This window comes from Pinus tabuliformis, chromosome 3_1 (genome assembly GCF_031772625.1).
Source record: "Pinus tabuliformis cultivar Carrire ecotype Pingquan chromosome 3_1, CPIR1, whole genome shotgun sequence".
Classification (NCBI taxonomy): domain Eukaryota; kingdom Viridiplantae; phylum Streptophyta; class Pinopsida; order Pinales; family Pinaceae; genus Pinus; species Pinus tabuliformis.
Window position 1 is genome coordinate 436,628,138 of NC_142301.1, and position 12,498 is coordinate 436,640,635.

The 12,498-nt window shown below is 37.2% G+C and overlaps 1 protein-coding gene across 1 annotated transcript in view; it reads right to left on the reverse strand.

The window, feature by feature from the left end:
• The window catches only part of LOC149187636 (AAA family ATPase involved in ubiquitin-mediated protein degradation CDC48-like), a 65,996-nt gene that overhangs the window by 737 nt on the left and 52,761 nt on the right, over positions 1–12,498 (reverse strand). Inside the window, exons 2-11 of the mRNA XM_089409721.1 lie at positions 2,530–2,883; positions 1,866–2,042; positions 1,631–1,753; positions 1,445–1,528; positions 1,160–1,344; positions 1,044–1,071; positions 777–953; positions 542–664; positions 356–439; positions 71–255 (exon numbers count right to left, since the gene is read on the reverse strand). Coding sequence (XP_089265847.1) covers positions 71–255; positions 356–439; positions 542–664; positions 777–953; positions 1,044–1,071; positions 1,160–1,344; positions 1,445–1,528; positions 1,631–1,753; positions 1,866–2,042; positions 2,530–2,883 — 1,520 coding nt within the window. The remainder of the gene's footprint in view (positions 1–70; positions 256–355; positions 440–541; positions 665–776; positions 954–1,043; positions 1,072–1,159; positions 1,345–1,444; positions 1,529–1,630; positions 1,754–1,865; positions 2,043–2,529; positions 2,884–12,498) is intronic.

Genomic DNA, 12,498 nt, shown 5'->3' on the forward strand with positions numbered 1-12,498 from the left:
TCATGATAAAGTACAACAATATGCCAGAATGATGAGACATTACATAAAAATCATTAGTTTTGGCAATTACCTTCGCTGAAACCGTCTTATTATAGCTTCATCCAAATCGAAAGGTCTGTTGGTTGCAGCGAGAACAAGAACACGCTCTGCAGTCTTTGATAGCAAACCATCCCAGTGAGCCATAAACTCGTTCTTTATTTTCCTCATTGCCTCGTGTTCACCAACTCTAGACCTTTGGCCTAACATGCTGTCAACCTGCAGATACAATACAAAATAGAGATACAATGAGCATGATGCTTAGACCCACCTAGCAAACCAACAAATATTGTTGATGTTAAAAAGGAAAATAACAAACCTCATCAATGAAAATAATCGTAGGGGAAACTTTTGCAGCCAAAGAGAACAATGCCCTTACATTCTTCTCATCTTCTCCAAACCACTACATATTACATAAGTTTGTAAGTGATTTATGAGTCATTCATGATGAATTCAAAACAATATGTAGTAAAGTTCTAGTTTATCGAGTGCTGCATTGCCTTACCTTTGAAGTTATGGTAGACATTGAGACATTTATAAAGCTGGCATTGGCCTTAGTGGCAAGGGCCTTTGCTAGCATTGTTTTCCCTGTTCCAGGGGGTCCAAAAAGTAGAATGCCTTTGCATGGCTGGATATAATAAAAGAAAACAAGAAGTTCCCATTAGATGCTACATAGTACAAGGAGGATTCATGTTCCACTGTCGAATATAATTCCTTTTTTAGAAAATCTACAACTTTACCTTAAGGAGACCCCCCTTAAACAAGTCTGGTCGTCGAAGAGGTAGCATTACAAGTTCCTGCAGTGATTCTTTAACATTTTCCAGTGCACCAATGTCATCAAATTTAACACCAATTTTACCTGCAGGAATGACTTCCGGTCTGATCCTCTTTTCAAAATCATTGTCTGGAACAACTTCCTGTTACAAGTTAAAGCACTTCATTTCATTTAGTTGAACTAGCATATTTCGATATATTTGTTCATCATGATTATAGAGAGCTAAATGTACCGGTTTGTCTTTGTTAAGGAAGACATGTCTAACAACTAACTAAACTTCATGATAAAGTACAACAATATGCCAGAATGATGAGACATTACATAAAAATCATTAGTTTTGGCAATTACCTTTGCTGAAACCATCTGATTATAGCTTCATCCAAATCGAAAGGTCTGTTGGTTGCAGCGAGAACAAGAACACGCTCTGCAGTCTTTGATAGCAAACCATCCCAGTGAGCCATAAACTCGTTCTTTATTTTCCTCATTGCCTCGTGTTCACCAACTCTAGACCTTTGGCCTAACATGCTGTCAACCTGCAGATACAATACAAAATAGAGATACAATGAGCATGATGCTTAGACCCACCTAGCAAACCAACAAATATTGTTGATGTTAAAAAGGAAAATAACGAACCTCATCAATGAAAATAATCGTAGGGGAAACTTTTGCAGCCAAAGAGAACAATGCCCTTACATTCTTCTCATCTTCTCCAAACCACTACATACTACATAAGTTTGTAAGTGATTTATGAGTCATTCATGATGAATTCAAAACAATATGTAGTAAAGTTCTAGTTTATCGAGTGCTGCATTGCCTTACCTTTGAAGTTATGGTAGACATTGAGACATTTATAAAGCTGGCATTGGCCTCAGTGGCAAGGGCCTTTGCTAGCATTGTTTTCCCTGTTCCAGGGGGTCCAAAAAGTAGAATGCCTTTGCATGGCTGGATATAATAAAAGAAAACAAGAAGTTCCCATTAGATGCTACATAGTACAAGGAGGATTCATGTTCCACTGTCGAATATAATTCCTTTTTTAGAAAATCTACAACTTTACCTTAAGGAGACCCCCCTTAAACAAGTCTGGCCGTCGAAGAGGTAGCATTACAAGTTCCTGCAGTGATTCTTTAACATTTTCCAGTGCACCAATGTCATCAAATTTAACACCAATTTTACCTGCAGGAATGACTTCCGGTCTGATCCTATTTTCAAAATCATTGTCTGGAACAACTTCCTGTTACAAGTTAAAGAACTTTATTTCATTTAGTTGAACTAGCATATTTCGATATATTTGTTCATCTTGATTATAGAGAGCTAAATGTATCGGTTTCGGAGTTGCTGCAGGACCACCAAAATGAAATAACCATTAACTTTTGAACATAAACGTTAAACGCTGAACCCTAAACCCCCATTTTTAATAATAAATCCTAAACGTTAACACTCGGCTACCTTCGAATTATAAAATCTAAAACCTGCACTCTAGAACAGAGCCGTTTGCTGTTGGCGTTCTCAAGTCTAAACCCTAGACTCCTAAGTCAGATATGCAGTTTAAAATACATCATTTATACTCTAAACACAATGTTAATGGATCCTTAAAACCAAAATCATGAACCCCAACCTATCGTTGCAGTTTAAATTCTAAGATATGAATCACGAACCTGGTCGATCTCTACTGAACTTTAAAATTCAATCCTGAACCTTAAATAAGGTAAATTAAATACCTCTAAAAGACGATCTTGATCGAAAATGGAGCTGCAAATCTTCTCCTCCACAACATAAAGCATCTTCTCATTCGAGGATTTGCCAAACCCTAATTCGAACATTGCTTCCCTGAGGGCATGAAAACTGAAATCTACAATGCATTTGGCGTAATCCACCAAACTCTGGGCCTCGACAACGGAATTGGCATTAAGGGCTCGGCGGAGCAGCTGAGAGCAAAGTTGTTTGCGGGTACTGAATGGCAAAACAAAACCCTCAGATTTGAGGGAATCCAAAATTCCGCTCAGGGCCCGCAGATCTTTGCACTCGGACAGAAAATTGAAGCGGTCTATCCGCACTGAATTGGGATTTTCAAACTGAGCAGGCAGCCAGGAAATTTGTCTACAGATAACTATAGAAAATTCAGAAGATGCCAAGGAAATCGAAACTCCAGCGAAGCCATCACTACTGTCTGCGAAGGGTTTCGAGCGGGTAATCTCTCCAGCATGAGATAAACAGGGAGTTCAACCAGCGCTGATTAAAATTCCAACTATAATGATCTGATCCAACGGCACAATCTCTTTTAATCGTCTAACACATCAGATCAATGGTCGAAAATAAGACACGGTGGCATATAAGGGAGTTCTTCCCAGAGGGAAACGCCTTACGGCGTAATAAAATTATTTTAAATTAATTTTAATAAAATTAATAAATGTATTTAATTTCAAAATGTTGATTACTTTATGTATTTTGGTATTATAGTATAATTATTAGTGCATTTATAAAAATTAAATAGTTAGTAAATGTAAATAGATATCAATTTATAATAAAAAATCAAAATATTTACTTTATAGTGAGGTAAACTCAAAATACTTACTTTATAATGAGATTGTTAAGTAAATATTTTTTGCTCTGATTTTTTTTTTATTGTTGGGTGGAGTTCAAATTTACAATCCACCCTTGATGTAATCAAAAGAACAAATGTTAGTCTTAAATTTCTTCGTCTTATAGTTTGGATATTAGCAAAAGAGTTGTTTTTTTTAGTTCCCAAGGTAGGTTTTTTTTAGCAAATTGAATACACACACGGTTTCTATCATTTCCCAAATGAATGAAATTAAAGTTTTTTTGGGAAAAAATACATCTCCTGTTAAAATTAAAAAGAATCATAAAACTAACTAAAGTATAACTTTATTTTAAATAAGAATGATAGTAATAATAATAATTAATTAGTCTAAGGGTTAGCTCAATCGGTCAAGTCCTCATTGTTAAAGTACCTTTGTTATTGAGATGTCACAAGTTCAATTCTCTCGATAGTCTCACGGTGAGGGTGAGGGTTCGTTGTTGAGCCAAACAGAAAGTGATCCCTTTGGGTGGATCTGTCTGGTACAAATATTTTGTGGATATAGCAACCACCGATTTTTCGTGTGGATCTGTCTGGTACAAATATTCTATGGATGTAGCAATAACCGATTTTTCGGGTCCATGAACCCAACCCCTCCCTCCACACATACACACACACACACACACATATATATACACATAGTCTTCATTTATAAATAAGCTTTGTTACAATACCATGGCTCAACAACACCACATGCGCAAAAAACCACACACTTGTTTATATGATTTTTTTTAATTATTCAATTTAATTAAAAGGACCAAAAAGTCATAATTACTTTGGAGATGAATCCTCAACCTTTGACTTGTGTATAGTACTAAGAATATATTAGAATATTCCATGGAGGTTAAATCTCTACCGTCCATTAATAATTATTGATAATTAAATTAAAATTTTGGAAGTTCTATTCCAAAATAGACATGTTTATTGGTGTTATCATGAGAAAATTGTACACTCATCTATACGCACAAGAAGACACTCAAATTCAATGATCAACTCATACAAAGGTTATATTTTCAGTTGAAAGCACCATGAAGACCAAAAATTAAAAGCTTTGCTAAGGTTCAAGTTAAATTGAACCACGCGGGTGCATTACTACTGGAAATTAACAACCCCACGATTGTTTCTTCGATAGCCGCACGATCGCGAAATAGTCGACCCAGCACCTTGAGCCACAAACTTGCTTGAAGAACACTCCAAACTTGACATGATGGGCTGGCAAATTCAAGCCTTCAGCCTCAAGAAGCCTTAAGGCGAGGAGATGGTAGCTCTCATCTCATTTATGAGGCAAATGACCACATTGATGAGCCAAAGGAGGGAAGGAGTGTCCAAAAAATCTATAAATACAAGTTCATGGAGAGCCAAAAAACAAGGAGAAGTAATGCATTGTTATGCTGCCAAAATTGTTCCCTAATAATCAATCATATCATTGAGAAGAGAATTCCACCATTGAGAGTGTCTTCTATGCTTCTTTGAGAGAGAGAGAGAGAGAGAGCGCTTATAAAGAGATTGAGAAAGATAAATCATTGTTGAGAGTTTTTTAGCACCATAGCTCAAATAATTCTCTTCAAGTGTCTTTTATTGTAACTCTTTTACCACCAATAATCAATAAAGATGACCTTTCTTCCTAACCTTTGTTGATTTGTTTGCTTCATTAAGCTTGTTTATGTGTTATTTAGTATAGTTTTAGTTTTTATTTATTCATGCATTGTTTCCATTAGCTTCAATGCTTTGTTTATCCATGTTATCCACTAACAACATCCAATTGCTTGTATGTTCCTTGTAGGTAACAACCAACTTCAAGGAAGGTGTTTTTGGTACTCATAAGTAACAAATACACCATTACAAGATGGTGACTCCACTTGTTGCCTTTATTTGGTCTAAATGGTTGTTTTGCAGGACCTTTCTCTCTGCATTTTCACTCCATTGTGCCTCTATTAGTTCTCTGGAATTTTTGCAGGCCCCCTTGGACCTATTTTTGGCCCGAAAATACCTCTTTTTAAATTTTTGTGTCAGTCGCATGACTTTTATCACAGATAGACATGTGGTACACGCGTTTGTGCATAATATAACCCACATGGGTTACATAGAGCTCAAAAATTCGTTGTAATTTTTCTTTCCTGAGTGTTAGGAAGCCTTTAGTGAACTTCCTTCACTTGTGCAATTTTTTTTACAGTTAGATAGATTGTTTAATTGCTTTACTAACCATTGTTAGTAGGGAAATTGCTTAATCTTTACTTTCAAAATTTTCATTTTAAACATAGCTTAATTAGGAGAAGAGTAAGTGGCCATAATCCACACATCTTTTCAACTTGTTTTCCTTTCTTTTTTCTTCACAAGTCACATAGCTTAATTAGGGGGAGAGTAAGTGGCCTTAAATCCACATACCTTTTTTACTAACCAAAGTTTTTTACTTCAGTAGTATTGGCACTAGGACTGAGTGTTATCAAAGAAAGGGAATAGTCCATGCTTCCCTTGCGTATTTTAAATGATCCCAGGCTTGCATCTGAAAGCTTTCTTAACACACTCTATTTTTCCATCTCCCCTTTAGGCTCATATACTATAATAGGAAGGAAGTAAGTGGCCCATCATCCACACATTATTTATTTTCATGCAAGGAACAAGCACAACTTAGTGTAAGTAGGGTATTTTGTAAAGGATCATCATATATTGACATCACTACACACTTTGTATTCTCACTAAGTCACTTGCACACACATTGCACTCCACACACTAAGCTACTCTAAACTTTGTATAAAAGGCATCCACCTCTTCACACCATAAGTGAAGTAAGAATCTATAAAAGCAACCATAACTTGAAAACATTAAATTCCCCACACGGGCCACAAAATAATTTATAGTTCATGTTAATACCATGGGGGGTAGGCATCCCATAATCCGCCATAGTCATGTTACATTTTGAAACATAGAAGTTGTCTTCTAGGGTGTTTAAAACGCTTCATCATCCCACAGAAAAGAATACCCTTGGTGATGAGGCTCATTAATAGGTAAACTATATGGTCTTAATGCCACTCTCCAGCTTATTAAAATCAACTTTTCTCACATTTACTTACATATTTTATTATATTTTTCTTAGTGAGAAGGGTAAAGGTGAGATGTTATGTCATGTGGCCTAATATGCATTAATTGCAGGAATTGGAGCAGTTTTGGGCTAATTTAAGTGCAGGAACTCGAAGTGGACAAGCAAGAGGGATTTTAGGAGATTTGTCTCCCTCCTTAACTCCTCAAATCATTCGAATATTCCTCCACCATATCTCATTAGCTCGGAGTTACAAGCAACCAAGCCAACCGAGTTCATTGGCAACCAAGCTAGTGACAGTGAAGACAAGTCATTCTTGAGTTTGGGAGCCAAGTCTCCCTAATTTTTAGGAAGTTGTTGGTAGCTTTAGTTTGTATAAATAAGAAGGCCAAGGGCCTCATTAGGATTCGATTTTTTGTTGTAGCCAAGAGGCAATTTAGAGCTGAAACATTGTGACTGTTAATCTTATGTTGTATTTGACATTTTGATGATAATGAGAAGGTTTACCTTGATCCAACACTGAGTTGACTCAGAGGGTTGAAGCTCTTGGGTTAGGGCCCAACCCTAGCAGTAGAGGTTCCTCTTTTTGTACATGTATTCTTAGATTAAAATCATAGTTAGTTGTTGAAGTTATTTCTGCTTTGTTTAGTTTAACAAGTATTTGAATGATTGTTTAGTCTTGTTTCCATTAGTTGAAGAAGTAGATCAGTGGTACAATAGTGAGAAAGAATACTTTAGAAAATCTTGTGATAGTGGCCTCTTCCTCATCCCCCTCATGGGATCATGGTTTGAGGGCCCCACTCTCACCGCCCCAAAAACAAATTTATCTTTTGATCATTGCATAGCTTAGGGTTCATTGTTGAATAGATCATTGTTTATGATTTCTTGGAAGCACCTGCAGTTGTCATTTTGTTTCTTGAGTTTGTTGTAGTTTAAGAAGGCATTTCATTTCATAGATCTAGTCATTAGCCATCAATAAATCAGTTTTCTCAAATTCAACTCATATTTTCCCTATTTATATGAAGTTATGCATAAATGAAGAGAAGAACATGTTTTGTTGCAGGGATTGTTGATCTCCATTAAAGAACTCATCCCATCAGCCTCATCTAAGTCTTCTCCACCTTCTGCTAAGGCCTACCAACCCCTAATCCAAATTTTTGTTTTGTAGCCACCATGGACAACCACCTTAGGCAAATCCAACCATCTTGAAGTGTTGGGTTGAGCCTTGGGTAATGTGCACCTTCCCTACACCCTATTTCACCATCAGACATATTTCCAGCACTTCATTTCACCTTCCCTACCTTCCTATGGCCTTCAGCTAACTTCCTGTAGAAAACCAGGACATCCTGTAGTAAACTAGGACATCTTGTAGCAGTTCCTGTAGCAGCTACAAGATCTCCTGTAGTAGCCTGTTTAAACCTATTTTGAGTAGAAATGATAGTCTGAGCATAGGGTAGGCCCTCCACTTGAATTCCATGCCTCTCAGTGCCATTTTAGACCAACTCTTCCATGCCTTTCTCCCCTGCAAAGATCAAATTGTTTAACTTAGCATTTACATTTCTAAATCAAAAATCAAAAGACTATTTTTCTGCCATTTCAACATGAGATAGCTAGTGCATGCATACATCAGTCATAGAGTGATAGGATAACTTCCCATGTCCACTTAGTCCAAATATCCAAATGATAGAATGCAAGGTTAGATTAGTTCTTTTCTGCAAGTAATGTGTGTCATTTCTTAGCTAGATTATTTCATGGCATTTCATAGCACTTTCCATTCAACACTTTCATTTCCTAAATAGGCAAGCATTTACTTTCTTGCATTAAAGATTAGTTGTACATTCACTGTCAGTAGTCAGACTCCTTCTAGTCAATAGAAGACTAGTTTGAAAACCCTAGTGGTCTATCACCCTAGTTGAAAAGTGACAAGAGTAGACTGTTGCATCTACTGTGCATATAGCACTGTCACCTCCAAGTTTGTACGAAACCCCGAGTTGATAAAGTAAAGTTGGTAGCCCTAGGAGTTGCAACATCCTTGCTGCAATATTGAGGCTCATCACCGGGCACATCAGAAACCCGGTTCAGAGGGATTTTTACTTATGTCTCAGTGTATGTGGTCCTATACGGGGCTACTAGACCTGTATAATGCTCGATACTGACGACTAACTACCAAGAAGCTAAAGACTCAACTGCCCCCATGGGACGAAGGTATCTTAGTGGCCAAATTTTTAGGGCATCTTTCCTTATAGGTGGAGGTGCAAGAAGCACTAAAGCCTCTTCATTATCTTGGTTGATTCTTTGGTTGTTGGAAGCATCGCCAGTTCTTTCGGGATGTAGCCCCAGTACCCGTCAAAAAATATATCATCGCAAGGCTCAGTTACTTTGAGAGTGGAAAGGACAAATAGGTCTTGTTAGGAAATTTTATCATACGCAAAACAAACAAAGACCTTCTTTTTTCTTGTTTGATCACATAGCATAACTTAAAGGGAAAGTAACCATTTATTTTTCATTTTGTTTTATGTATGTGATTTACTTGCTTTTATACATACCCCCACTCACCACAGAAGTAAAACAAACTCCATTTGACACCATAGGGGATCCAACGGTACCCCATAACTCTAGGTGCTTCCAAAACCTCCATCATTGTTGAGAGGTGTGTAGGTCTCTTGCCATTTCAACGTCGAAGACATCACACAACCATTGTTATTGGTCCATGCTTTATTGGAGCAACCTTGATTGGGACCCTCCCCTCAAAGTACTCAATTCAAGACCCCTCAAGGGAGTCCACATACCACCCCTCAAGGGAACCCACACGCTACCCCCCGGGTAGTCCATCTCACACTTCCCCACAGGCAACCCCTGTGCACATTACAATTCAAAATCATTTAACGATGGAAAATAACACCAAAATCCCATTTCTTTCTTCCTTAAATCTCCCATATCTAAGAAGTTGACAAAGATCCCATTGCACATAGTCCAAATTGGGCCCCTATGTCAACCAAGTTACACTTGGATATACCAAAATTCAAAGGGAAACAGGAGGAAGATCTGGGAAACCACATAATGACCTTTTATCTATGGAGCTCATCAAATAGCATCACAAATGACTCAGCTCACCTATGAATTTTTCAACGCACCCTCACCTCGCCTGCGGCGCATTGGTACCTAAACGAGGCCTCAAGTTCCCATGGGACATTTAACTCTCTAGCCATGTCATTTCTCACATTCTTTCAGCTCCCAATATCCCATGATACTAGATTTGAGATACTCTCTCATTTTCAGCAAACGTCTACCATACATATCTTGGACCATGTCCATGAATGGCAAGAAACGTCATAGCCTATGCAAAGTGAACATAGAACTAGACCTCCTCCTTGACTTCTTTTTTTTTAAATCTCTTGTGCCCACGATCTCAAAATATGTGGCTACCACATTTCTACAAATAGAAGAAGAGATTATCAGTAAAGCTCAACAATTCAAGCTCATTTATACTCAATCTAGATACCTCTATCATGTTCCACTTGATGCCCCTTGACTATAATATTTCAAACCAAAGACACCATGAGCATCAAGTGTTGTACACAGTTTGGTTGGGACCATAGCCCAAAATCAGCCCGGAAACACTTTCGACCAGCCTAGAAATGTGTATAGTGGCCCAATTACTTACCAACCATATTGTACCCCACCTGCAATACAAACACCATCCAACACAAGATACTATCCCAATCAGTCTACACCCTCGCAGAACCCTAGTATGTAGAGTAATTAGTACTCTACCATGCAAAGTAGTCAATACCCTCCCATGCAGGGTGACCAATATCCTTTCTATGTCATAGTGGTGGTTTCCACCTCCAAAAGCACTTACACCAACCCAGGACAAGGGAATCCTCACTTCCCTTTTAACAACACCCAAACAGATTAACCCCACAACACATCCTAACGTTGGGGTTAATTTTGTGCAACCCTATTTCCCGCAATAACAATAGTCTTTTGAACAACTGAATACGACCAACCCATGAAACACCATCAAGAAGAAAGGAAAGAACAAGCAAAAAGCAAAACGTGGGCATGGGGGAAGCAACCAACAACAATCCTTGTGAACACTTACTTTATAATACATTTGAGGTTGTAGCCCAAAGGGTTAGCTCAATTGGTCGAGTTTTCATTGCTAATTACCTCACTGATTGAGAGGTCACGGGGTCAATTCTCATCGACACCATTGGGGTTTAGGCCCTGTTAGATCGATGATATATTTAGATTGTTGGAGGGACTTTGCAAGCATAGAGTCAGGGAATATAGCCATAATTCGTCAAGTTTGTTAGCAAGTCTAGAACAGGTTGAAGTTTATGGAACATGAACAAAACTATATACAATGAAATCTCTCCACACAATGAAATATCTCGGCAGAAAGCTCTCTGCATAAGCAGAAATGTTAGTGAACACCTCTCGAGGATGTATTTTACAAGAAATCATGAATATAAAAGACAATCGACACTTGAACAATCACATTTTTTGCTCTCCACAAAGTGAAAGTTGTTCGCACAAGCATTTTTTAATAGTTGTACAAGGGCACAAGTGTTTTACCAGGTAGGGAGTGTGTTTCTTTGATTAATGCTTGGACATGCATCGCTACTACACTTATTTTTAATTATTTCATTTTAAGCTCTTTTTCATCTAGGACTTTTACAAATTTAGTTGTGTGAGAGAACAATGGCATATAGCTAATTAGTTGATCGAAGGTTGTGCTCTCATAATAAAAGCTCTCTGCATAGTGGAATCTCTCTCCACAAGCATTCGTTAATAGTTGTGCATAATTGTAATTGCAAAGAGTTATGAATACAATTTATTATTAAATAAATTTGATTAGGTTGTGAAGTTGATTTAATTTAATTTATATAATGAGTTTTAGGTTTATAGTTTTTTAAGCGAATCTATTCTTGTGCACGCTTTCGTTGTGCAAAAGAAGCTTGCACTGCATAATGAAAGATCTACACAAGGAAGCTCTGTACAATGATTCTCGTGGAATAAAGCTCCCTATGCACCCTTGTTATCACGTGCATACCCCTGTCCTCTACACAGTAAAAGCTTCGCACAATGAAACATGATAATATTAGTTCGAAATTTGTTCATAGTTAAATTAATTTAAGTTGCCTCTACTGTGTAATTAGGCATATCCGTGGGAATTTGCAAAAAATCCATTGTGCAGATGAAGCTTTCATTGTGCAGACCTCCGCATTCCACACTATGACAAACTCTTTGCACAATTTATACATGTTCACACTCATAAACAAGATTTTTAATCACAAAATTTATGAAAAATACTTTTGTACATGTCGATACCTATAAACAATGTTGGTCCTCACCACTATGTTATTAAGTGGCTTTAGGAAAAAATGTGGATTATATTGCGAATATCTATATGTCTACTTCTATTTACAATAACGCTGTGGAAAGCAGTGGACTCATACAATATCATTGGTAATAGTTTAATAATAAGTAATCCATATCTCTATATTATGAATATCGTTAGTCAATTAAGTAATGGTTGTGTGGAGCATGGACAAAAATTTGTACAATGAAAGCTCTTCGCACAATGAAATCTCTTCGTAAAAAACTCTCTGTATAAACAATGTAAGCCTTGTTTATGGTTATTTTTGTGAAGTTAGGCATCTCTGCAGGAGTGCAGAGGATGCTTTCAAGCTTTAATTGTGCAGACGTACATACCAAGGACTTTGCTAATTAATTGATTAAAGGTTTTGCTCTCATAATGAAAACTTACATAATTGTGTGGAGCACAAAAGCAAAATTGAAACTTGTATTGTAGAAAATGCGAAATATCATCAAATTAGAAAACGTGAAACTTTTATGTGATAGGAAAATGTGAAATATCATTAGAACTCGCACATATCATGCACAACTAAACTTGTAAAAGTTTTAAATGGAAAATAGTTTAAGATTAATTTTCCCTCTGCGCCCTCATTTCCCCGCACAATTCCTGTCTTGCGGACAGTAAAATATTTACTTGATTGTTCGGTAGTTATGGTGAAAGTTCTTTGC